Here is a 25,773-nt window from a genome sequence, read left to right as displayed (position 1 = left end):
TTAAGGAATGAAATTCAGCCCTTTTAATCACCTCAGATCTCCTAATTGTAATATACTGTTTAGCTTTAATGGAATGAAACTTCCATGTTTGATGTAGTGATTTTTATATGGAAATTTCTAGGTCACTGATAGTTTAACAAAAGGAAACTTTTATTCTGAAAATATTTACATAAAGTACAAATATAACTTATGGCGACATACAGCATTTCCTATCATCAAATAATCTGAAATGACGGTTACAAATGCCAAGTGCTATAGATGTTTCTCAAAGTCCTTGTTGAATATCGCTCAAAGCAACTGTTAGCCATTTTATTTTCTCTTCCATAGTCTTTTTATTGTTTGCGGTTTCTTGTAGTAATTGACGCATTTCTTCTTCAACCTGATAAACCTGAAATAAGTGTTGTTGATAAGGTTATTATGTATCAATAAACCCAGTTCTGAAAGAAGTTGAAGATATACCATGGAGGCAGAAAAGTATAGAACTGCCAACAGCATATTTTCTAGAGATCACATACAGGTAATCCTCATTTGGCAACTGACTGGCCCTTGCAGTGATCATTCATAGTAACAATGGTGATGAAAAACTAACCTTGCAAACAGTCTTCCCATTTACAATCTTTTCAGGCCTATAAAACAGCAGTTCCCCAACCTTTCTGGCTAGGCAGAACGGTGGGAGAAGGGCTGGTTCTGTGTATGTGGCAGGTGTGTGTGCTTGCATCTCTATTCGTGCAAGCGTTGGGCACATGCACCATTTTGCTTTTCCTAGTCTAACCTTTCTATTAACCTAACTGAACAATTTCACAGACAAAAAAGCTATCAAATTCTTTTATTCATACTTCTATTCTTTGTAAAGAATCCACCAATTCTTGAATTCCAAACTTTTTTTCAAAGGGAAAAGTGAAGGCAACAGTTTAAAAAAATAAACATTTGATCACTTTTGCCAACAACCTCATTTGATTAACATATAGCTGCCTTCAACTGCTTAGCACAGTCACCTTTTCATTGGCTGCCACAACTTGTTTCTGTTTTTCATTTGCTAGATGTAGCAGTTCTGCTTGATGTGCTGCAATGGTTGATTCATGTTGTCTTCGGAAAGCATCATCCACAGAATGTAGTTTTTCCGTCATAATCCTAAACAAGGTACATTCTTAAATTTCCTCTATCCTATCATAATTTTCTATTGCTGATATTGGCAATGATGCCTATATATCAGAAAGCAAAATATTATATTCACCACCATCCTACAGCAATCCAGGTGTCTCACGTAAATAGATTTGGGAGGGTACAGAATTAGATTTGGGAAGGTACAGAAAAGAAAATATACGTGTGTGTGTGTGTGTATATATGTATGTCTTTAAATCTAGGGAACATATACTACAGTATTAGCATTTTTTCAAGACTGTTTACAAATGTCATTTTTAAATCCATATTACTTAAAATCACATTAAAAGAGAAAACTTAATTTTGTATATTTTCGATGAAAGCTGGTAAAAAAGAATAACACCTATTTGTTCTTTTAAAAAGGGGTGAGAAATACAGAAACTGCTTTGCTTCAAGTAAAGCTGTTTCTCCAAAGATAATAGCAAGAACAGAAGTATACTAATAGGTGACTTATTTCTAAAGAGGTGCAAGTCTAGCTAAGTAACCGTTCCTAGAGGATATAAAAAAGCTGTGCTCAAAAACTGCTTCCTAATTTAATCTGATCTTTTGAAAGTCTACTTCAAAAACATAAAAACAGACAGCAAACAAAGGTTTGGTTGCAGTCTTCATTAATTATACTACAAACAATTCCTTTCTCTAAAATTGCATATGAGATCTAATGAGTTCTAGATATTGTTAGTGGGTATTGGCATAAGATTGGATTAACTTTAACACAAAGAAAACGCCACAATCACTTCGTTCACATATAAAACAAAGGCTCTAGTTTATTAAACCATCATGTGGAAGAATTGTATACAACATCTTCATATAAGAGGGAAATTTCTGACTTTCATATTGAAAGAGAGACAAGCCACGAAATACCTTCACTCCCATAAACTAGAAAATGTTTTGGCCAAAGCAACTCAGCCAACAGACTAGCTTCTTGGCATCAATAAAATAAACCAGTGTTTGTGACTAAGCTTTGATTTTGGGTTAATTGGTATACAGATAAAATGGTCTATGAGCATACTTCTTCAAGGTTTAATAAAAATTTTTAAAAAAGCCCTTACCTTGTGTGTTGACCTTATTGAAATACTTACTTCTGAGCTTGAAGACTTTGATCTCTTTCCTCTCTCAGCTGCTGCTCCCTGATATCAAAGTTTTCTTTCATTTGTTTGACTTGTGCTTCCAACTTGTTCAGCAATCCTCCTTTATCTTGCCATTTTTTATTCATCACACTGAAATATAATAAATATGGTCTAAGTGGCTTCAGAGATTATCTAGTCCATAACTTAAATTTTATTAATTTTAAGACAGGTTTTCCACCAGCCAACCTCAAGGATTAGAAATGGGAAAGGGGTCTTAATAGTTTAACCCTATTTTCTCTTTCCCTCATGACTGAATATGAGCCATAATATTTCAATGTGTGTAGAAGATGATATTGGTTTTAAGCACCTATAAGATTCTTTGATGTCATTGAGCTCAGCATCCTTTTCTTGCAATTCATGCTTCAGTTCTTCTTTTCTCTCGTTTTGCCTTTCTAATTTTTCCAATAAATTATCTAACTGTGCATCTTTTTCCTGGAGTTGTATTTGAAGTCTCTTCTGTATTTCAATATTGTCTTCACGAAGCTTTCTTATTTGCCCATCTCGGTTCTGTGAGGCCTTCAAAGTAAGATGTTTTAATCATACATTTAGAGTGAAACAAATTTAAAATTTCTTACTCATCACATAACTTACATAATTCTCTCCACTTTTGAAAGAAATAACAAACAGGAAAAACAGTATATTTTTTTAAAAAAAAAACCTTACCAGCACAACCTCACAAATTCATGAGAGTCAATCCAACCAAAATCTTTAAACTATTTTTTCTATTTAATACTTATCCTTGCAGTCAGCAAAACTATTTTCAGTCATGATGTGATTGGCTCCAAACTTTACTTATAGACTTTACTATTTAACAGTGCTTTATTTATTTTACATTTCTGTCTGTTTTGTCTAATGACTGGGCAGCTTTAATAATAAAAATAAAATAAAAGCCACTAAAACTAATTACCCCAGTGAATTAAAACAATATAAGATTGATACTGGTACCACACTGTAAAAAAAGTGTTGGTATCTACACCAATTTCCCTCTGCAACAATGGGCAATATAGAAGCAGAAAGATAGAAAATAAAAAATAAAAAGTATTCAATCTGTTCATGAAGTTACATCATGACAATTGCAGCTTTCCAATGCCCCAAAATAAAAATATAAATTTCTGTTGTATCTATATCCCTACTTTAGAATTGTTAGGGTTCACACAGTGCCTTGATCAATTTCATTTTGGATTAGCATGTTGTGACCCAACCAAGTCTTATACAATAATCAGGCTTAAACTGAAATGTGATCTAGTCTAAACTGTTATTTACAATAGGCTAAAGAAAAAGAGCACCCTTACTTCTTTTAGCTTTCTAATGGTTTCGGTTTGATCTTCCACAATTTTAGACTTAATCTGCAAAGCATTATTGAGAGATTCATTTTGTTTTTTCAAAGCTTCAGTTTCACTAGTTAGAACTTCTATTTTGGCTTCCAATTTTCCCCGATCTTGAGCAAGAGAAGCTCCTGAGAAAAATAAAGACATCAATGCTTGTGGTGTAGTAAACACTGAAAATATACAAGGAAGTTCACAGAGGGATCACTGTTCATCTAAAGCTTGGTTTTAAGTACCAGATTCTCATTCATTCATATATATGAATTAATATATGTATATGTATGGTATTCAGCTTTGTTCGGGTATTTTCCCACGTCATTATAGTTGTGCTTTTAAAGTTGTAGCAACGTTTCGGCAGAATCTCATCTGCCATTATCAGGCTTGTATATTGTGTTCGTCTGTGAGTCAGGCTTTCACAGCCATTTCTGTTTTAAATTTGGTGCTAGCCTACTGCTGTGTTAGAATGGATTTTTCTTCATCCTGATTGGTTGGGAGTCTTGGTCTGTGTTTATTGGTCTTGGAGTTTGTTGTGTTCTGCTTGATTGGTGTTTCTAATATCTTCTGTCTGTTTTGTAACATTTGGTTTTTGTTTTTTGTCTTGATTGACTGGCAACATTGTGTTTCCTATATTGGAGGCTTTTAGTGTGGCTTGGCTTCGGGTAAACGGATGGCTATCATTTATTGGGAAACTAGGTTTCATCTGAGTGCCTGGTTGGGGTGTGTGGAGGCATGGGGGGCGGGTCTGTTTGTGCCCAGGTGTTTGCTTGGCTTTTTTGTCACAAACAAAAAACTCTCCACACCACAAGCCAACTTCTCCAACTTTTTGAGTTCAGGTCTTTCTAACCTTCCCCAAAGAGTTACTAAAACAAAACAGACAGACACTTTCTTAGACATTGCAACTGATATGATGAGCCTTCTCCTGCAATGGATAATTGTTGCTAGCATTATTTTACCTAGTGTGTCAGTAGCTAGGAAACAGATTGCCATTGAGGTCTTTTATTTCATTTACTCTAAGCTGTTTGGGATTTGAAGAGGAGCAAATGTTACTATTTATGCCAAGAGTGTCAAACTCGCATCATCATGGTGGCTTCACGTGACATATCGTGACTTTCCCCGCTTCATTAAACTGGGCGTGGGCATGGCCAGCGCATGATGCATTCGGCCTGCAGGCCACAAGTTTGACAGCTTTGATTTATGCCAGCCTATGTCGGACAGAGACAAAACACATCCAAGTCTTGTCAAAAGAACCACTTCATACTTCAAATGCAGCCTGGAAAGCAGTATCTAAGGAATCTTGGTATTTCTAAATGTTCCCTTTAGACCAGTTTCTCAACCTCAGAAACTTTAAGATGTGTAGATTTCAACTTCCAGAATTCCTCAGCCTATATGCTATCCAGAGAATTCTGGGAGTTAAAGTCTATGCATCTTAAGGTTGCTAAGGATGAGATACCCTGCCTTAGAGATATTTAAAAAATAGAAGCCACTCAGCTTACAGAGTCTCCTGCTTCTGGTGTGAAGGTGCACCCTGTGGAAGTATATTTTAACTGTGTGGAGCACTGCAAACATAATAGCACAATTCACGAGAAATTATCTCCAAAATAGGCATACAACTGAAGTACACATCATGCTGGTATTTTGATCCCATATTCAGACAAGTTTTATTTCTCAAAGCAGTTCACCAAGCAAGATTTTTTGAGATGATTTTTTTCCCTGACACATGTGGGAACATGTGTCTTTCTCTCTGCTTTGGTGATCTTTCAGGAAGGCAAGGATATGCAGTCTTCTATGTATAGTATTGGACGTTAGTTTTATAGCTTTATAGGGGATTAGGCCCACAATGATAAACTAGTTGGTTCTAGCAGGGGATAGATAAATGATAAAAGACTGAGTAGTTTACCTTGCTGTGCCAGCTCCTCTCCCCATATTTTTCTTTCTGCTTTTAATCCATTAATTACAGACTCCTGAGCTGTTACTTGTGAGATAAGTTTTGAATTTTCCTGCTTAAGAAGCTCAAGTTGAACAGTCTTTTGTTGATCTTCCTCTACCATATTTTCAAGAGTTTGTATCCGACTCTTTACATAAAAGAAAAAAGAAAAAATAGAAACCAACAATTTTAAAGCAACTCTTGATATTCTGAAACATCTTCACATACATATTGCAGAATATTTATAATCACTTGTTGCTGACAGTAGTAAGACCTCTAGTTGTGACTTCTAAATGAACCTAATGTCACCAAAGGGGAACATTTATTGCATCTATTTGCTGAACTCCTTTGACTTTAACTGTAGAAGAAAAGTAAGTAATCTGATGAAGCACTTAATCAAGGACAATAAAGTGATGAAAAGCTAAAGAAGGATAAAAAGAAATCCTAAAGAATAAAAAATTAAGATAGCTAAGATAACAAGCCAAAGCAGGGGCTATTATCTTCTATGTCAGAATTAAATTCCAGGAGCATTGTTCATTGCAGTTTATAGTGAATATAGGAGATTAGTTCAAGCAGGACCAGAAATCATGGTTCTGCAACTACTGAAAAAAAAAAGTGTTATAGAAAACTATAAGCTTCCAGTTTTCACCATTCGAGCACTTCCTCCATGTAGGTCAGAGCTTCTTCTCCATCCAGCCAATAGATCCATCTTTATTAACTAGACATTTCTGCCAGATACACACTCTTTACTTATTTTCTCTTCTCCGCCTGCTTTCAGGACAGAAACTTTACATGTTGTCTCTAACTGTTTGTGCTCCATTCACAAAAGTATGTTTCATCATGGAAAAGCTTTTCATCACCAGTTTATGATCATGAATGATGAGAGATGGGATGATGAAGCACACAAATTTTAATTTTCTTGTGGCTCACCCACATAGTAAGAAACCATATATTTTGCTACATGCGAATGACAATGGTTGAATTATGAATTTTTCTTAGTTATTTCAGATTAAACTGTATCTCTTTGAAAGGGTTAGCATCACAACTTACTCATTGATCATACAAAAAGCTTTCATTGCATTGAGCGGGAATCAAATCTAAAGTACAGCATCATAAAATGTTTTGTTATTGTTATTAAAGTGTTTCTGAATCATCACAAAATACAATGTATAGAACACAATATATAACAGATATATCTAAAAAGCCGTACTTTCAAGTTGTACACTATGTCTTGCTTTGATTTGATTAATTCTGTGATTTTATCTTTTTGTTCTTTCACTACAGATGTCAGCTCATGGATCAAAGTAGCAGATTGCTTTTCCTTTTGCTGAGAGTGGAGAAGAACTTGTTTATGCTCTGCCAGCTCTGCAGTAAGTCTATCAAAGCCTTCTTTAACCTATTTTAGCAAGAAAACAAAAGATTCAAATAAGGTGTTCAGCCTAACATTATATTGAATGACAGTTCAATTTAAAAATGCATTCACTATGCAATATTAACTTGCACCATGAAAGAACAATTCAGGCCATCTATTGATTTAAAACATGTCAGAATAAGACACATTTAAACAAATCAAACTTATTGCATTTTAAATTTTTACTTGCAATACATTTCTTTTAAAAATACTCTGCTTTAAAGTTACATGAATAAGTTTATTTTCTTATAACTGAATAAAGTTTTTCTTCTAAATGGCTGAGGTTTTTGCTTGTTTTGTTCTATTTTTAAGAAAATACTGTTCAGAAATTATTATCCCAGTCATAATACTTTTTGGAAGTGAGGTGACCAAGCAGGCAGTATACATTTGCCAAGGTGTTCTAAAGAAAATCATTCCATTGATCTATAGGAAGTTCTTTCGATGGTTATACTATTTCTTCATAGCTAGATCCTCAATGATTCATTCAAGTTTCTAAGAAGCATTATTAAGAATGAGATGGATGAAGCTAAGAGGTTTATAAAACTGAAGGACATTTGAAGAACTGAATCCAATAGCAAAGTTGTTCTGAAATTTACTGAGACTTAAAACAATTAACTGTCTTTCATACACTTGAATCATTGTGATGTACACATGCATTTGTTCTTAATTTAGAATGACTTCATTACTATTCATGAACTTTAATTCGGGTTAGAGAGAAAGAATTAATATACAAAAATCTATCTAGAACTGTAAACCTGGAGTGAAGGAAAGGAACTCAGAGAAGAACACATACATAGCCTGTATTAGAAGAACCCAAATCACTTTATTTTCATCCTTTACTTGCATAGTGAACACTGAAAACATTTTTTTAATCTCAGTTAAGGGAGATCCTTCAAGATAAAAACATTCTAAGCATCTCTTAATTGTTCAGACAAAGGTTGTCAAAAAAAGGCTGAAGCATTATATAACATTTGTACAAATGCCATTTTAACATTTGCATGATTGGTGATAATATTGGCAGCTTATTAGTATGGACCTTAGGTTTTGGAAGCTTTTAAATAAAACACTATTTTCAGAAATAGAATCACCCACCTTAACCTTACATGTTTTCAATGTAGTTAAGACATTTCAGTATCTACTGAAATTGGAGGTCAAAATAATCCTATGGTTTCTTTTCCCATATTTTCGCTTCTTACCTCTGAAAATCTTTTGGCTTCTATAGTTAAGGCTACACGGAACTCATTCTCTAGATCCTTGTATTTCTGGTTTAACTGGTGACGTTTTTCCTGTAGTTCTTTAATATGGTCCTTATGTCTCTGTTCTTCTCTGGCTACTTCTTTTGACAGAGCTTCTTGAAATTCTGAGCCATTTAATATAACTCTGGTTTCCAGTTCTTTTCTGGAACAATAAGACATAATACATTAAGATGAACAGAAACTGCTTTTCATAAGCAAAATTCTGTACTTCTAAGAAGCCCATATTTAATTTGGAGGCACAAAATACAATCTAGAATTTCATAAAAATTCCAGTCAGATGATTACAACTCCATTATAGAACCACAATTTCTGCCATAAGGACTTTCTATCATCTTTCAAGCTTATATGCCAGCCTTTAAAACTGAAGGGCACATATGTTTTTGGCTGGCACGATAGGAATTAAGTTCTAGAAAGTAGGTAAAGCCAAAACAAAAAAATAGTATGAAAGCCAGTCCAGTATAAAACAAAAATATAATTAATCCAGTATTCACTCCATTTGTTACTGTTAATGGGATGGTCAGTTTGGTCTAGAAATTAAGGCACCAGGCTAGAAAGCAGAACATGAGTTCAAGTTCTGCCTTAGCCATAAAAGCCAGCTGGCTGACTTTGGGATTTTCTCTTTCTCAGCCAAACCCACCTCAGACGGTTGTTGTGGGGAAAATAGGAAGAGGAAGGTGTGTTGGACATTTTCATCATTTTGAGTTAATTGTAAAAGCAATAAATGCAGGAAATAACATAATTTGTAAACCGCCGAGTCACTTTATAGTCACCTTTTGTGATGGAATGCACAAAAATTCAATATATATTGAATATATTGAATTTATCTCAATATATTCAGTGCATTAATTAATTAATTAATTAATGCACTGAATATATTGAGATAAATGTCCCAGTTCTATTATGTTAAAAATAATTATTGCTTGACAGCTTCTAGAGGAGTTCTGGTAGTTTCTCCCAAAGTCATCAGGAACCACAAGTTGTACAGCTATTTTTTTTAAAAAATGATACAATAAGCAAACAATCAAGTCATTATGAGTGCAAGTGAAATTACTATATTTTTCAGATTATAAGATGCATTTTTTCCACCCCCAAAAGTGGGTAGAAATGTCTGCATCTTATACAGTACAATGAATGTTGCCAAAGCCCCACTCATCCACCTGCTCCCATCCTTTGGCCTATGCCTCCCAGCCATTTGCCTCCTTGCAGCGAACAGCAAACAGCCTGTTTCAGCTTCAGCACAGCCTGATTAGCACAAGCAGCTGATTGTCAGTTGGATCGGCCTCCCAACTATCAGCTATTTCAGGCTGCAGGGATTAGCATAGCCTCTTGCTGCCTCCGTGCACCCCATTTCCGGCCTCTGCATCCCATTTTTGGCCTCTGCGCAGCTTGTTTTCAGCCTCCATGCACCCCATTTTCTGCCCTTTCCAATCCCTGCCACCCAAAATGAGCTGAAAATGGGATGTGGAGGCCAAAAATGGGGCAAGTGGAGGCGGCAATAGGCTATGGCAATCCTTGCAGCCTGAAACAGCTGATAGTCAGGAGGACTATCCAACTGACAATCAGCTGCTTGTACTATTCAGGCTGTTTGCTGCAAGGAGGCAGAGGCCAAAGAATGGGAGAAGGTGAGTGAGCGGGGCTTCGGCAACATTCAGCAACAGATTTTTTTCTCTTGTTTTCCTCCCCAAAAGCTAGGTGCGTCTTATATTTCAGAGCATCTTATACTCTGAAAAATACAGTAAGACAATCTAACATACAAAGATCTACGCTAAAATAATCAAGTTGATTCCTTCTTTATTTTCTAAGATATTGATGATTTTTCAATTTAGATCTATATTGTATATAATTTTTTGATCATTAATTTTTATAAAATTTGATTTGGAATTTCCACGTAATGATCTATTGTACAAAAAGTTTGTAGAAAAGCTAATCTTATTTAATTGGATTAATTCAATCAAGAAATGTTTAAAACTTGAAATGCTTTTAGCAATTTTTTTTTTTTAAATTAGGTGTTTATTCAAAATTTCAAAAATTTAAAATGAACTATTAATGTTAGGAATGATAGTCACCTAACAGTTGGTTGGAAATATATAAACCCGGATAGTCATTTAATACTGTTGTATCTTTAAGAGAATGCTCTAATTATGATTGGCTGAGGTTCCTCCAACGGCCATAAGATGGAGCCAGAAATCTGGTTTCTCTCTTTCTTGCATTTCCTGTTTTGCCGTTTTGCCTGATCATCGTTCTGCTTGGATTGCTGTGAGACTTGCAACTGTTAGCAAACTCTGTTTACTGAACTTTGTTTATGATACTTGACTTCGTTTTTGGATTATCCCTGAACTGATACTAACTACTTTAACCGCGTATGATTTGGACTGTTTGTTGGACTTTGTTTACTCGTTTACTGGAAGTAAAACTTACATTTTACAATTCAATGTATCTGTATGCTGGTTGTGTGTTATTCAACATCACTCTCACTACGTTTCCCTGAGTGCACTCATTCTCCTAACGGGGAATACCTCAACAATTCCTCACACATTCAAGAATGCTACATATCTGCTGGATTATCAGGAGACATGTACCTGTGTTCCTGCTCTCTTAGTGTTAGGAGTTCATGGACTTGTTCCACCTTTTCTTTTTGTTGCTGAAGACATATTCGAAGTAACTGTACTTCTCTCTCAGCTGCTGATGCTTTAAGTTCTGCAGTTTGAATTCTTTTCATCTGCGATGTTTGAAGTAACAGCAAGAGAAACAATCACAATTTCAAAGCTTGATAGCACAAGCAGATGTCCTTGAGCAATAATAAGTTTTCCCATGGTACAATTAACAAATGTTAGGGTATTTTTTTAAATTTCGCAAATTATTACCTGGGTTTCAGTATAAAATACAATACACAAGTATTATACAGTAACTTTTGACACTGTGCAAGCAATAATTTAAAGTTTTTGGACAGAGTCAGCAGAGCTGTTTTGATCCAATATCAAAACACAAACACTATTGACTCTTATCATGCTGATGAACTTATCTTAAAACATGTTCCAAAAATCAATACATGTAATTCATTTGACCATATTCAAGGAAGAACAGAGCTATTCTTTATATATCAAATAAAGTTCTGATCATATTAAAAAAAAAATTCAAAAAGCAAAGAAACGTTTAACTGCAATATTAAAATGATCTTTTGTTATATTCAGAACCAACCACTCTACCTCTGAAGCTTGCTGCTGTGCTTTTTGTGACTCCAGCTTGGAGAGAGCTTCTTCTAAAGCACGGAGAGCCTTTTGCTGATCCTCTTCTTTTTGTTTGGACCGTTCTAGCTCCTTACCAAGTTTTTCAGCTTCATCTTTCAGTTGCCGAATATCAGCCTGAAGTCTTGTCTTTGCATTTCGTTCTTTCAAAATCAGCTCCCTTAGCCTGAGAAACATGTATGTGGATGGTGTATTTATTTACTTATCTATATCCCACTTTATTATTTTTAGAAATAACTCAAGGTGATGAACATATCCAACACACTTTCCTCCCATTTTCCCCACAACTTCATTATTTTACTCCAAAATGTTATTTAAACTTCCAACTGAACAAATGAGGAGATGTCAGATATCACAATTTAAAACTGATGTATCCAATCCAAGGCCCACCTATGGCCCTGGATAGCTGGTAAAGTGCCCCACAAGATAATAAAAGATATAAAAATAAATTTTGTTATTTAATACATTAACTATATTATTATATATTAACTATATTATTACATATATTTTATATGCAACCCCAGATAATTCTGTACACTCAATGCAGTTCAGTCAAGCCAAAAGGTTGGACAGTCATGATTTAGACATACATCTTCCTATATCTTGTGTTTACAGTTTAGGATATCCAAGCAGTTAGTATCCTCTAGATGTGTCAGGACTACAGCTCCTAGATTTCACATACAAAAGACCGTACTACTGTACTACTACTACTACTACCTTACTATACTTCTATGCTGTCCAACTCCCAATGACTTTGGATGGCTCATAACAATCAAAACAAATAAATTATGATAAAACCAATAAAATGAAAAAGAAGGAAAAAGATGGCAGGGATGATAGATTGGATGGAAACGAAGACCTGACCAATAACTCTTTGAAACAAAATCAGAACATGGGCCATCCAGATCTCGGAGAAAACCTCACTGCAAAGGATAGGCATTACCATAGTGTAAGGGCAGTTCCAGGATCCTTGTATATTACATAGGTTTAATCGAAGGTACCTGGGGTTTACAGTAGCAACCCTGCAAGATCAAATTGGCCAGGGAGTTACTTTCAAATCAAGTAAGTTCTATGGCTCAGAATTAACTCGCTCTGCCATTCCTAGGCCACTTTCTTACCTAGGTAATATCCAACAAATTTACAGGAAAAAAATACCCCCAAAAATGTCACTTTAGACCTTAGAAACTCTATAATCTGAAAGATATAGTGAGTTCAACTAATTTGCTAATCTACTGTGTTTCTCATATAATAAGGCAAGGTCTTATTTTTTTTTTGAGCCCCGAAAAAATGGCTTGGCCATCTTTTCAGGGGTGACTTAATTCGCCCCCTTGCATCCTCGGGTGGGCGGCGACGGCTTGGATGTTGACCTCGGCGTTGGTGGGGCACTTCGTATTGGGGTCAACACAGGCAGCACCATACCCGGGTGTGCAACAAAAGTACTTCCTAATGGCAAGTCCCCCCACCATTCCCCCCATTTCACACGTTTTAATATAGGCCTTAATTGGGGGGGGAGGGGCTTCATTTCATGCCTATAAAACATGCTGGGACTTCCTATTGGGGGAGGCCGTATTGTTGGAGAAACAGGGTATATATAACCACAAGAACTGATATTTACTGTTTTCAAGAGCTTAAGAATGTTAATAATGAACAAATTCTTTCCATGTAAATTGCAACTGTACATTGTTAACACAAAAGAAATTATAGAGTATACAAATACTCACCTATCTGTAGTGTAAACAGCTAGGCTTTGAATATCTTTTTCTTCTTTGGCCTGGTTCTGCAGCTGCTTAATGCTTTCACTCAGTTTCTTTTCAGCTTGTTCAGCTTTCCATCGCTTCTCTCTCTCCTGATCTAATTCTTGAATTAGTACCTAAATAAGAAGAAAATGTCTTTTTCTGAAACAAACTAGTAACGCATCAAAAGTCCCTTGCCTATTACAACAAAAGCTATCCCAATTTGATTTTAAAATTTGTATCAATACTACACTGCAAACTGAAAATGTATCAGGTACATATCACTTCAGAATAATAAACATATCTACCCTGTAAGTGAATTCTTCTTGAATACCAGTATCCACATTTAGTTTTTTCAGTTGACTTTTCGGTCCACCCAGTTTTTCCGGTGTTTCCCCCACTACTTTCAAACTTGCAATTTCTGAAGCTGGGCTTGAACTTTGTCCCTCTTTGATGTGGGATTTTTGAAATTTAGACTTGATGAAATCTTTCTCTTGTTCTCTAATGTGAAACAAAAATTGAATTCGCATACACGAATGTATAAAAGCTTGTCAGAATATCAAGTGGGTATCATTTAAAGGGCCTCAAAGTAATTAGAAGGGTATTAAAAGCTATGAAACTATCCCACAGGTAAATTTCTGCAAACAATCATCCTTTCTACAGTTTCTAAAAATATACCTCTGAACTAGTTTTTTAGGCAGTAAATAAAATGAACCCAAAATTTTAGATTCATTTTCAGCAGCTACATTTGAGTTTTAACTTTGTTATCCAAGTCAGAAGAGAAAATAGAAATTATTTATGTCAAAGATGAGCTCCATTACCATTAAGCTTCACTATTAATTAGTCTTTATTTTCATGAAAACCAGGCTACGTTCAATTCTGCAGATTACTTATCTTCATAAAAGAGTAACAGACTACATGTGAATATGAAAGCACTGATAACTGAATTAAGACTAAGATATCATACCTGGCTGACAGTTTTCCCCTTTGAGAATGGAGCTTGGTTGATGAAGTGTTTTTCCGATAATTAGGCAACTTGCTTCTTTTAGTAGCTTTTCTATTCTCTTTTCCACTTTCACTACCACTCTCTGAGGTAAAATCTGTTTCTTTTTTGGCTTTCACAGTCACATCAGCTTTTGAAGAATTAGTAACCTGAAAATAAACAAATATGTTAATTAGGAATCTGGTCTGTTTACTTTTTTGCTGTTGTTTCCTTTGCTGATCCAGGAAAAAAGGTCATTAATATATTGTTAGAAATTAAAAATACATTGAAAAACAAACACTAAGAATTCCATTATTAATGTAACAACCCAATCTCCCACAAGAGCTAAGAACATTATTCAGACAAGTACAAACAATCAGAACTCCAGACAAAGGGACTTCTGGTTTGAGCTTCTTCAGCGACAGACCGAAACGTCGCCTCTGCGAGGCTTCGATCCGTGCTCACCGCTGGAGTGCCCCGAGCCAGCTGGTTTCAGGGCTAAGCCACCCCGTAGAGGTGGTGAAGAGGGGGGAGACTGCCAGCAGGGTTGGAAAGAGCCGCATCTCTCCTCCCCAGCTGGCCATTACTCCCTTTCCTGAAGGCGGTTGCAGCGGTGGTCAGAAATGGCCACCACAAAGAAGAACTCGACCGGAAAAGAATGTGCAGGAGGAAGATAAGAAGAGAAAGTTTTGGTTGACCAGGTCAAACAGCAAAAGCAACAAATAAGGTACCCTGGAATTGAAACTGTTAAAAAACAATAACATTGTTCCCTAAGAACATTTTTAAGTTGCGAAGGAGAGAGAAAAGGGAAGATTTGGTTTTCTCCTTTTCCTATACTGACAGCTAAGAGACTTAAGGAAGAAATTGGAAAAAATCCACTTTGACATTAATAAGCATTTAATGCTGAAAAGAAAAAGTCAAAGGGATAATAAAGATTTCTGGATAATTAAAAGCTTTTGAAAACAGGAAAGGAGAGAGGTCGAATAAAAAGGTAGGATCTGGAAGGGAGGAGACTGCCTGGAATTAAAAAAGAACTTACAGCAAAATCTCAACAAGACTTCCAAAAGATACATTCTAACTGAAATATCGCAACAAAAACCCCAGGAAGAGAAAGTCAAAAAAGAAATAAGAAGATATAACTCAGGACTATCTGGATTACTTGATGATTTCTGGATTCTTGGTTATTGTTTTGAATGACTAAAATCAATCGGGTGGTTGTTTAAAACTTTTTAAAATGGCTCCACTTTTAGAAGAACTGAAAATGGAACTTAAAAAGTACAAAGAAGGGAGAAGGTTCTTTTGGCTTCGTATTTCAGTTTTTAGAAATGGAGATTTGGAATTATGAGAAACAACAAGAAATGCCTGCAGAACAAGAAGATTGTGACAAAGAAGCCATCTTTAATGAACAAGTAATCTTAGATGGGGGAAAAAAGGGAAAGGGGAGAAAGAGAATGGAAAGTTTAAGATTGGGAAAAACCACTCCAAAAAAAATAGAGTGAAAAATAAGTATAAAATCAGAAAGCAACAGAAGAGGGAAATGCAGAGAGAGAATTAGAACTAGAGAGACAAGGGGTAAAAGGAAGGGAGAAGATGAGAGGGAAGAAAGAAAGGAAAGAAGTTATAAAGGACAGAAGCAAAATATACAGAAACAGGGTCTATATAGAGATAATGGGTGAAAACTTAATGGAAAAAGGATTCTGCAAAGGTACATAAGATAGTATGGTTATATTAGAAGCAGAAATAATTTTAGAAAATATGAAACAATGTATGATTAAAATGTCTGATAAAATAGCTATCGTAATTCAGTGGAATGCTTGTCAATAAATAAATGTAACAAAAGGTATATTTAATGATTTATAAAACGTATGTGAAGATAAGGGAAAAATTAATTATGGAGATTATATATGTTTTTAAGGAAGTATGATATTTAATTGAAAAGAAGTGTTAAAGATGTTATGGTTTTAATGATTATTATTTTATGATAGAACTGAACTCAAATGGAATGAGAGTTTATAATTACATATCTTTACAATCTTTCTTTTTTTTTTAAATAATATAGTGTGTATTATAAGAATGTGCCAAGCAGAATTCGATTGGAAGTTATGTATTATATATTATATTGAAGGTCATAAATTTAAGGTATATATTGAAGTTTAAATAAGAGTTGAATGGATGTAATTAAAAGATATAAAGGTGTCATACTCCAATTAGTAACTACAGGAGAAAATTTGTTTAATGAGAAAAGATAATATGAAATTGAAACAGAACAGACAAAAGTATAAATATAATGATTTGAATTGAGATGAGATAATCAAAATAAAATTGAGAAAATTAAAAGAGGGGAAAAACTATATAGAAAATGTAAAATAGTATAAGATATGGAATAGAATACAAAAAGCATTAAAAATTGGTTTTGTGTCATAAAGGAACGCTATGAAAAAAATGTTTTACTTGTAGAACTTTATTTTTAAACAAAGGAACAGCTACCTATACAAGATCTTTCAACAAAATGGACACCACACAATCAAAAATTACAGCTTAACCCTGAGCTGCATATATTTTCTTCTATTGGAATAAGATGCAAATGAAAATATACCTAAAAACATTTCTCAAGCTAATCTAAAAAACATTAAAAGTTATTACCTTTTGCAGGAGGTGAGATATCTGTTCTTCTAATCTTTTTATCCTTGAGTCATTATCAAATTTAATTTTTTCTGGCTCAAAAGATGACATTATTTCAGTGGAAGAGCTAGTAGTAGTCCAAGGTGACATCTTTGCCCTCTGGCGAAACCGGGCTAATACTTGATCAATACGTGGTGTTATTACTGGCAAATTTACATAAGTCTATTTAAAAAATTAAAAATTCTAAGTCAAACAGAGAGAAGTTCAAACTAACTTTACAGACTTCAAATAAAAGCAAAAATATATTAATTTAAGCACCTCTTCTTCGTCTGTATAACTGGATGAAACTAAACAGCTTAAGAAATCTTCCAAGCACTTCAAATCAGATGAGTTTGGTTCCATTAAGTTAACCGGTTCGCCAAATATATTCTTCCCATCCAAGATGGTCAGCTGAGGTAAAGCCTGAAGAAGAATCTCTCTGTAGCCTTCAGATAATAGAAGAAATTACTTTATAACTGCATTGTGAAAAGTCTTCAAATGCTTTTCCAAATTAGTTTCATTTGCACTACTAGATTTTATCCTATCCACTTAAACAATTGCAGCACTTTTACCTATTTTGGCGCACACAGGGTTACTTTTTTCATTTTTCTCCAAAGTAAGATTTGTCAAGTATTGCAGTCCACAAAGGCATTGAAGTAAATGGTTAACATTATTTACACTGTTGCTGTGAAGTTCAATATGATTAATTTTATAGTTCGGTCCTCGAAGGTGTAGAAGTCCTATAAAAAATACAAGTCAATAATAAATGTTGAAACATAAAAAAAACAATAATCTAAGCACAGTTTAATTAAAACGGGGGGGGGGGGGGCTGTTCCCTTCTTTTGTAAAGTATTCCAAATTTATTTTTGGGGAGAAATGATTGTGCCTATATCCACAAAACAATTATGATTGCAAAGCAAGTGTTGCAAAACCAAGGAATAGAGGAGAGACAGACTAATTCAAGATGGAGATTGATTTAGGCACCAAGAATGACAATTTGCCAATGCATTATGAGATCATTACAGAGCAGGCACCATTTGGATTTTCAGTCACTCTAACAGGGAATGGCTTTGGGACAGGAAGAGCCACAGCCAGGACAAGTCAAATAAGAGGCAGCTTATGTTTCAGAAGGAATGTGGAATGGCAAGTAACTTAATTCTTGGTCTGTAAAGGCAATGGAGCGAAAATTGTCCTCTCACACTTGCAAGATTCTGTTAATGTCACTGTACAATAAAGCAGAGCTAGTACATCAGGGTGTTTCTTGCCTGGAATACCTTGTAAGGCTGAAAGCTACAGACACAAGAACATATTAAGCTAGTCCTGCTGATAAAATTGCCTTCTTCTCTAAAAGATCTAATGACCTTCAAAACTGCAATGCCACAAACACATTCAAGGGTGTTAACATCCCTGGGCTCAAAATGGTGCCTGCATCCAGGTAATCCTAATCCTACTCTTTTTAAATTAGGCACCAAAGGCACTGCATGCACATAAAAAGACATAAGGCTTTCATCAATTATGGTTGTACCCATCATTTTGAAGCCAAGTACTGTCTCTGTGTTAGGCTCTGCGCATATGGATTTCCAAATAAGTTTTTCAGAGTCAGTAATGCTTGGGCTTGAATAGATTGAACTGAAAATCTCTTACCTGAAAGGTCATCTATACGGTTGTACGATAAATTCAGTTTAGTTAAATTATATAATTTTTCCAGCCCTAGGGAAGAGACAATTTTTTTTAAAAAATGAAAGCAACTATGTAGGCAAACAATCAGAATGAGCCCACACATATTTCTGTCTGAAATACTTCTTTTAAGACTTCTAGCCATTCTGTGAGCATTCTACCACCTCATCCAATTAGTCAGCAGAAGTAGCTTGCAGTACTGCACTCTAACCACTGCACCACAGAGGTTCCTCCTATAGCTGGTTTGGCGTTAGGCTGCCAACAAACTCAAAACATATTGGATTTTTTTTCGGGGTGGGGGGAGAGGAAGGGAGAGAGAACTGCAGCATGAACAGAGTTTTCTTGTAGCAGCAATCTGCTGATACCATTGCAAAGTCACATCTACTGCAAAGGAATCCTTACTAACTACACATCTAATCTGGAGTCCTCTTATCTCATATATTTTTATACATATTTAAATAGCCGCCCATCTCACAGTTTTGTGACTCTGGGCAACATACAATAAAAAAGTAGTGCTGAACCATTACTGTCAAATAGGTACAGGCCATTAAAAATTCTAAATCTCTATAGGCATCTTTTTAAAGGATCAAGTGTACAAACATGCTACAAATCTCCAACATTCAAGAACTGTAATTAAAGGGAGGAAAGGGAATGGGAATATGACAGGTCTTAAGAACCATTTCTATTTCAGCCTCCATTATTAAATGTGACAGAATGCTTGAGGCAGGTAAATATATCTCAGCATATTCAGAATATTCTGTGGTTGACCCAGGTTTCTATGGAGAAGCAGACAAATAATTACCATTTCTCTATTTCAGAAATATAAATTCCAGCTATTGCTGTAAAAATGGTTTCCTAATGAATTCATTTTCAAATAAATATTCAAACTTTGGAAAATTCAAGCAGGTTTCATTCTGTTTTTCTACAAGTAGTATTACCGTGTTTCCCATATAATAAGGCTGGGCCTTATTTTTTTTGAGCGCCCCAAAAACAGTGAGGCCGTCTTTTCAGGGGTGACTTAATTCCCCCCCTTGCATCCTCATCTAGAGCGCCCCGCGGGCAGCCTCGCCACCAGCTGCTCCTAACGGGTGATCATGGCGAAGCGCAGAGAGCTCCCTACTCCCACCAAACACCTTTGTTGCAGACCCAAGACCTTTGGCACCCGCCACTGTTGCTTTCCCTTCTGCCCATTCCACCGTTTGGAGCTGCCACTTCCGTGTTTGGAATGCCGCTGCCATTTGGAGTGCTGCCGCCATTTGGAGCACTGCCCACCACGTTTGGAGCTGACGCTTCCGTGTTTGGAGTGCCGCTGCCATTTGGAGTGCCACCACCATTTGGAGCACCGCCGTCATGTTTGGAATGCCACTTCTGCGTTTTGAGTTGCTGCCGTGTTTAGAGTGGCAGCAGCGCTCCAAATGGCGGTGGTGCTCCAAACACGACGGCAGCTCCAAATGCGGAAGCAGCAGCTCCAAACAGCAGCAGTGCTCCAAACAGCGGCAGCGCTCCAAATGTGGAAGCGGCAGCTCTAAACGCAGCGGCAGCTCCAAATGCAGAAGCAGCAGCTCCAAACGGCAGCGGTACTCCAAACAGCAGTGGTGCTACAAGCATGGAAGTGGCAGCTCCAAACACGGCGGTGGCATGGGCAGAAGGGAAATCAACAGCGGTGGGCGCTGAAGGTCTTGGGTCTGCCGCAAAGGTGCTTGGCAGGAGTAGGGAGCTCTCCGCGCTCTGCCATGATCGCCCATTAGGAGCAGCTGGTGGCGAGGAATTGCTGCCCAAGGGGCACCCCTAACGGCAAGTCCCCCCACCCTTCCCCCTTATTTTGCATGTTTTAAAATAGGCCTAAATTTGGGGGGAAGGGCTTAATTTGATTTTATGCCAATAAAACCTGCTGGGCCTTCCTATTGGTGGAGGCCGTATTGTTGGAGAAACACGGTAAGTATTTCACTAAACCTGTATTTCCCAACCTTGTCAACTTTGAGTTATATGGACCTCGATTCCCAGAATTCCCTAGCCAATATGCTGAGGGAATTCTGTGAGATGAAGTCAACACATCTTCAAAACACTGGTCTAGACATTCCCATTGGAGCAACTCCTGGAAGGGGGAATCTCCATTATTAATTATTTTGTCTAAGGATCTTGAATCTTCAGAAGCCATTCAGAACAGTATGAGACAGTACTGGTATCAGCAAGAGAATCAACAAAAATCCTTAGCAAGATTTCTCTATCCTAGGAATTCTGAATCTTTTTCTGTCAGGAATCCCTTTGAGAATCTGGTGAAACCTATGGACCTTGTTTCAGAAAAATGTTATTTAAATGCAACGTAAACCAATTATGCCCAAGTATGGTTACGATAATGTTAGATAAATAACAATTATATCGATATACAGTAGATACTTCTTTATTAATCAGTTAAATTTATAAAAATGTCTTTTATAAGGTGTAATTTTAAATGAGTAAACTTTTGAAGTCTAGAGATCATAAATCAGGCTGTTGCTGATTACTGATTGAAAAAAAAACAGTGAATGAAGTTTCAATTTCTGCCCCACCCATGTACAGATTCCCTGAAATTTATTTATAGACCACAGTTAAGAACCCCACTCTGCACCGAGCTTCCCAATCATGGACACTTCAAGATATGTGAACTTCCTAGAATTACCTATCCCAAGGCAATTCTAGGCCTTAAGTCAACACATCTAGTAGTTGCCAAGGTTGGGAAACATTGCTTTCTAGTTCCTTCCCACAAATGGAAGGAAACCTATATTAATGCAACATCAAGCCTTGATCTAATGACTGACCTTCAACTTTTGTTATCAAGTTGCAAGCCAAATTTAAGGTACGGAGGTTTGCAAGGCAGCTTAGACCTTCAATCCAATGTATGCGATTTGATGAGAGATCTAGATGTTCTAAGTTCAACAGGTGATCAAGACTTTCAATTCTGGCAATCAGGTTACAGTGCAAGTTGAGTGTGTGAAGTTCTGAACTTAAAGGCAGCTCTGCTAAACTACAAATGAAGGACACGTGACAAAACATTGGTTTTAACAGTATGTAGAAACTTTGAAGCACATGTAGTTTTGACTTACAAAAGTTCATTTAGTGACAATTCAAAGTTACAATGGCACTGGAAAAAGTGACTTATGACAGTTTTTCACACTTACAACCGTTGCAGCATCCTCATAAAATTCAAATGCTTGGCAATTGACTCATATTTATACTTGTAGTGTCCCAGGATCATGTGATCATCTTTTGCGACCTTCTGACAAAGTCAATGGAGAAGCCAGATTTATTTAATAATCATGTTACTAACTTAAAAGTGGCACTGATTCGTTTAACAACTGGGGCAAGAAAGGTCAGAAAATGGCATACCTCTTAACTCCTATTAAATACCAAAATTTAAGGGAAGGGACTAGGAGCGTGCCCACCCTATCCGAACCAATAGGATGAGAGTATTTGTCTTTAGAGAAAGGCAATTCTGCAGATAACTTGGCTCTGTTCCATACAGGGCTTTAAAGTGATGGGCAACACTTTGAATTGCACCTGGGAAGAAACCAGAGGCTAGTGCAACTTGTAACAAAAGTGTTACATGAGCAAACTAGGGTACCTGCTATTGTACATGCTGTTGCATTCTGGGCCAATTGAAGTTATACATACTCTTCAAGGGCAGCCCCATGTACAGTGCATTGCAGTAATCCAAATTAATATTTAATCTGTATTAATGAATAACAATTATATCATGACTTGCAGCTGTTCATAATTTTTTCTCCACCAAAGTGAATAAATCTAATTCAATGCTATCAATGCTCTGGTAGTTGCCTGTAAATTAAATTATACCTTATGGAAAGTCTTTTTTTTTTTTTTTTTTGCACTGGATGGCCTCAATTTACTTGCCATCTTTTTCCACTTAAAAAGCCCATACGTTCCGTGGAGCATCCCTTTTAAATTTCTTCAAATAATTTAAAACACTAAATAACATTTGGCTAACAATTCGGGCTTGTTGTCTCCCAGTTTGCTTTAAAATAGGCGGGGATCGAGGGAAAAAACCCCAAAGGTGGAGCTGTGACCCCCAAAGTACCCCAGCACTTCTGCATGACACCCAAGGAAGGAGAAGGGAAAGCACCCCTAAGTGTGCAAAAATGATGCAACCTCGCAGTAGCAACACCTGAGACGGGATCTGGAAAAAGCTCAGAGACTCCCCTGTGCACGGCTTCCTCTTCCTCCCTGCAGCTTCTCACCTCTTGATGCCTTTATCCATTAGGCTGAGCTCCCCTGAAGTTGCGCAGACCTCCGCCATCCTGCTCCGCTTAGCGACCCCCTCCCCAGGCTCAACCGCGGTAATTGCCGCCCTCCGCTTTGAACCCCGCCCACCAGGCCCTCCTCGCTGTGACTGCGCCAACGGCACCGCTGAGCATGACGGGAGGAATGTGGGCTGTTCCAGGCTCGCCTTCCCTAGCGGCTGCGGTTGCGAGGCAGGCGGGCGCTGGTCCCTCTCTGCACTCCAACGGCGGAAGAAAGGGGAAAAACCGGCTAAAAGGTTTAGAAAGTGATTTGTACTTGAGGACGCATGATAGGGAAGAGTAAGGGAGCGCCTGCTGTTCTATTCATTCCACGGTTGCCCGGGCGGACACTTCTGTGTACTTGACTATTTAAATACTAAAAATAAAAACCCAGCCCGGCAATGCAGTTCCAGCCCGTGATTTTCATGATGTGAACCCGAAGTTGTCGATAAGATTGGCGATCATCATTGAGGGGAGGGGGGAGAAGGAAGGAAGGCCATCAAGGAGAAAATGTGAATGACTTTTTTGTTTGTTTGTTTTTTTGCATTTTGAGCGGCTCTTATTTATTGGGCTTGAAATCGAAAATGGTCAGCGATATGCCTCCCGTAGAGGCGAAAGGACTTCTAAGCGAGGGAAAAGGGCGAATAAAGTAGCTAACTGGGTTTGAAAATTAAGAGTTAACGTACGTTCCCAGAGATGTAAAACACAACACAAGGTTAGGCTTGTATGTGTTGGGCTGAGAGAGATTCATACGACCACTAGATGGCAGCGTAAAATTACGATACCTCTTAGTTGTGGTCTGGCGATAGCTGGGAGGTTTCAGATAGCCCTGACTTGCCAGTGCAAATATTTTGTATTTCGAATGAAACATGCCTTGATTCAGTCCAAACCAGTTTCTCTGAAAGAGCGAGAGCATTTATTTAAATCACAATCCTGAGGATTTCTTACAGCTACAATGCAAGCTATAATCTCAAGGATCAAACTTTTTTTTTTAGAATTTAATGTGTAAAACACTAATAGTACTGCACTACATAGTTGGAGGTACACCTTTTTTTCTGTTTCAGGGTTGAGATGAAATATACTGTAAGTCTAAGTGCTATTGTTATAATAAACATAATGCATAATGCACATACAATAAACTTTGCAGTGCTTTGTCGGGGAGGGGGTTTCTAATGCAATCCAATATATCTGTTGGTACTGACTTGAATATTATTGTCTGGCAGTAATGCTATCTGTGAATTCTATTTGTGTTACCAATGAAAATTGGAAAAATCTTGAAAAAGAAGGAAAACCCATGGCTCAAGGGGACCATTTAAAATGGCATTTGAAGGAGAAAAATCAAAAATGGATATGTGTACCTGTCAAATTGGAAATGGCAGAGTTAGGATTAACCACATCTCAGAAGAGTCCACAGTAAACTTCAGCAAGAGGTGTGGTAATGTCACCAATAACAAATGCCTTAACTGTGTACTTAAATTCCTGCTACAGGCACATCAAGTTGAAGCTGTTGTCTTCCTTTTCCTGCATTTCATCTTTTGCCCTTAAGATCCTTCCCAAAAGGGTTCTCCCATTTCTACTTTTCTTAGTAATTGCTAGGAGTCTGACCAGATGGTTATAATTAAATTATTTGTTCTGCAAGTCAAAGCCCAATTACAATATTTTCAGTGGGACACTTTTACCTTCTGCAGATGGTGAGAAATTATTTCATGATTTACATAGAAAATTTTTTCAAGAGCTATCACACTGCCATGGCATAAATCCTAGGTGGCATCAAAAGAGATCTAGAAAACTCTTTGATTTGCCTTCCTCTCATCTTCACTCCTTGACCAACTTAAAGGTCATCCTTAGCTGTCTGAATGTTAAATACTGTTTTCTCCCTTAAGCAGATAATGAGCTGCGGCAGCTTCACTTTGTGTCTCATTGACCATCCAGTAGGTGTTATAATCGAGGATCAGTAGGGGGTAGATCCTGCAGAATAATAGAATTACAAGTTGGAAGGGACCTTGGAGGTGTTCTAAACCAGCCCCCTGCTAAAGCAGTAGACCGTGCACCATTTTGGACAAATGGGTGTCCACTCTTCTTAAAGCCCTCCATTGTTGCTGTGTGCAGCAATTGGCGCTTCAATTAGGCACGCACAATCCTTTTCTTGGTTTTGGGGCATTGCCTTCCAAGGCCGCCTGCTTTTGGGAACGTGAGAGTTGTTCTTTCAAGCCATACTCCCTCCATTTCCTTGCCAAATCTCTGGCGATTCCCTTGCTCAGAGTCTTGATAAAAGTCTGCATGGTGAAGAGAGAGATAGAGAACCAGCCCTGGTGCTGCTTTCTGGAACCACATTCCTCATGCCTGCTTTCAAACAGGTTTGACTTTATTCTATAATCCTCGGGCTCCCTCTGAATGTGGCTGCACAAAAACAGGATGTGTTTTGTCAAATGGCTAAAAATGCCATGTTACCCATTTTCATCCCAAAGAGGGTTACTGCTAGCTACTTTTTGTCTTCCTCTTTTGGCCGTTTCTGATCTTGGAAGCTGAACAGGATCAGGTTTAGTTTATACGTAGATAGAAGGCACAGAAAAGGAACCCAAGATGTTGGCTAGTGTATGAAGTTGAACAAAAGTTGATTGCAAACCGCTTCCATATTGCTATCAAGAAAATTGCATAAACAAGTCCATTAAATAACTAGAGCTCATGCTTGACTTGAGGACTTCTTTGATTTACTTAACTGTAAATTAAGTTTATCCATCTTTTATATTCTGGAACATGATTTCAACTGCATACATTTCCTAGAATATAGTTCTACACCTCACTGTTTTGTGCTAGCTTGACAATTATGCATACATTTTCTTGCCATCTGTTGTAATTATTTTTTAAACATTAACCAAAACACAGTGTTGGCACCTCCTAAGGAAATATGGATGCTGTCTGGTAAGGCATATGTACAGATACTTGTCAGTTTCCAGAAATGGACAGAGTGCTACATCATTAATCTGAAGGACATAC

At 37.0% G+C, this 25,773-nt stretch overlaps 1 protein-coding gene across 3 annotated transcripts; it reads right to left on the bottom strand.

The window, feature by feature from the left end:
• Nucleotides 1–129: 129 nt before the first annotated feature.
• On the bottom strand, nucleotides 130–22,996 carry LRRCC1 (leucine rich repeat and coiled-coil centrosomal protein 1). Of its 3 annotated transcripts, XM_087931474.1 has the most exons (19): nucleotides 22,735–22,996; nucleotides 21,301–21,506; nucleotides 18,470–18,535; nucleotides 17,398–17,565; nucleotides 17,105–17,271; nucleotides 16,808–17,008; nucleotides 14,150–14,334; nucleotides 13,491–13,683; nucleotides 13,171–13,319; nucleotides 11,411–11,615; nucleotides 10,784–10,923; nucleotides 8,145–8,346; nucleotides 6,748–6,933; nucleotides 5,511–5,685; nucleotides 3,581–3,744; nucleotides 2,596–2,804; nucleotides 2,241–2,378; nucleotides 996–1,131; nucleotides 130–388 (listed from the first exon to the last, which is right to left on the bottom strand). In XM_087931474.1, exons 1-19 carry the CDS (start codon nucleotides 22,791–22,793, stop codon nucleotides 266–268), a joined length of 3,072 nt encoding a protein of 1,023 aa, XP_087787600.1. In that variant the 5' UTR covers nucleotides 22,794–22,996; the 3' UTR covers nucleotides 130–265. The 3 variants fall into 3 exon arrangements, with proteins under 3 accessions (XP_087787600.1, XP_087787601.1, XP_087787603.1); XM_087931475.1 differs by lacking the exon at nucleotides 21,301–21,506 and having other exon boundaries at nucleotides 22,735–22,877; XM_087931477.1 differs by lacking the exons at nucleotides 130–388; nucleotides 996–1,131; nucleotides 2,596–2,804 and having other exon boundaries at nucleotides 2,242–2,378.
• Nucleotides 22,997–25,773: the final 2,777 nt, after the last annotated feature.

Source organism: Pseudonaja textilis, chromosome 3, assembly GCF_049901715.1.
Source record: "Pseudonaja textilis isolate UNSWEBS1 chromosome 3, rPseTex1.2, whole genome shotgun sequence".
NCBI lineage: Eukaryota > Metazoa > Chordata > Lepidosauria > Squamata > Elapidae > Pseudonaja > Pseudonaja textilis.
Note: the sequence above shows the minus strand (reverse complement) of the source record. Positions and strands in the feature narration are given on the sequence as shown.

Coding starts and splice junctions, on each gene's coding strand:
- LRRCC1 (XM_087931474.1), bottom strand. CDS start 22,793: ATGGCGGAGGTCTGCGCAACTTCAGGGGAGCTCAGCCTAATGGATAAA. Junction 14,335..16,807: donor TATCTCACCTCCTGCAAAAG/GTAATAACTTTT, acceptor GTTTATTTTCAG/GTTACTAATTCTTCAAAAGC. Junction 11,616..13,170: donor GCTGTTTACACTACAGATAG/GTGAGTATTTGT, acceptor CATGTTTCTCAG/GCTAAGGGAGCTGATTTTGA.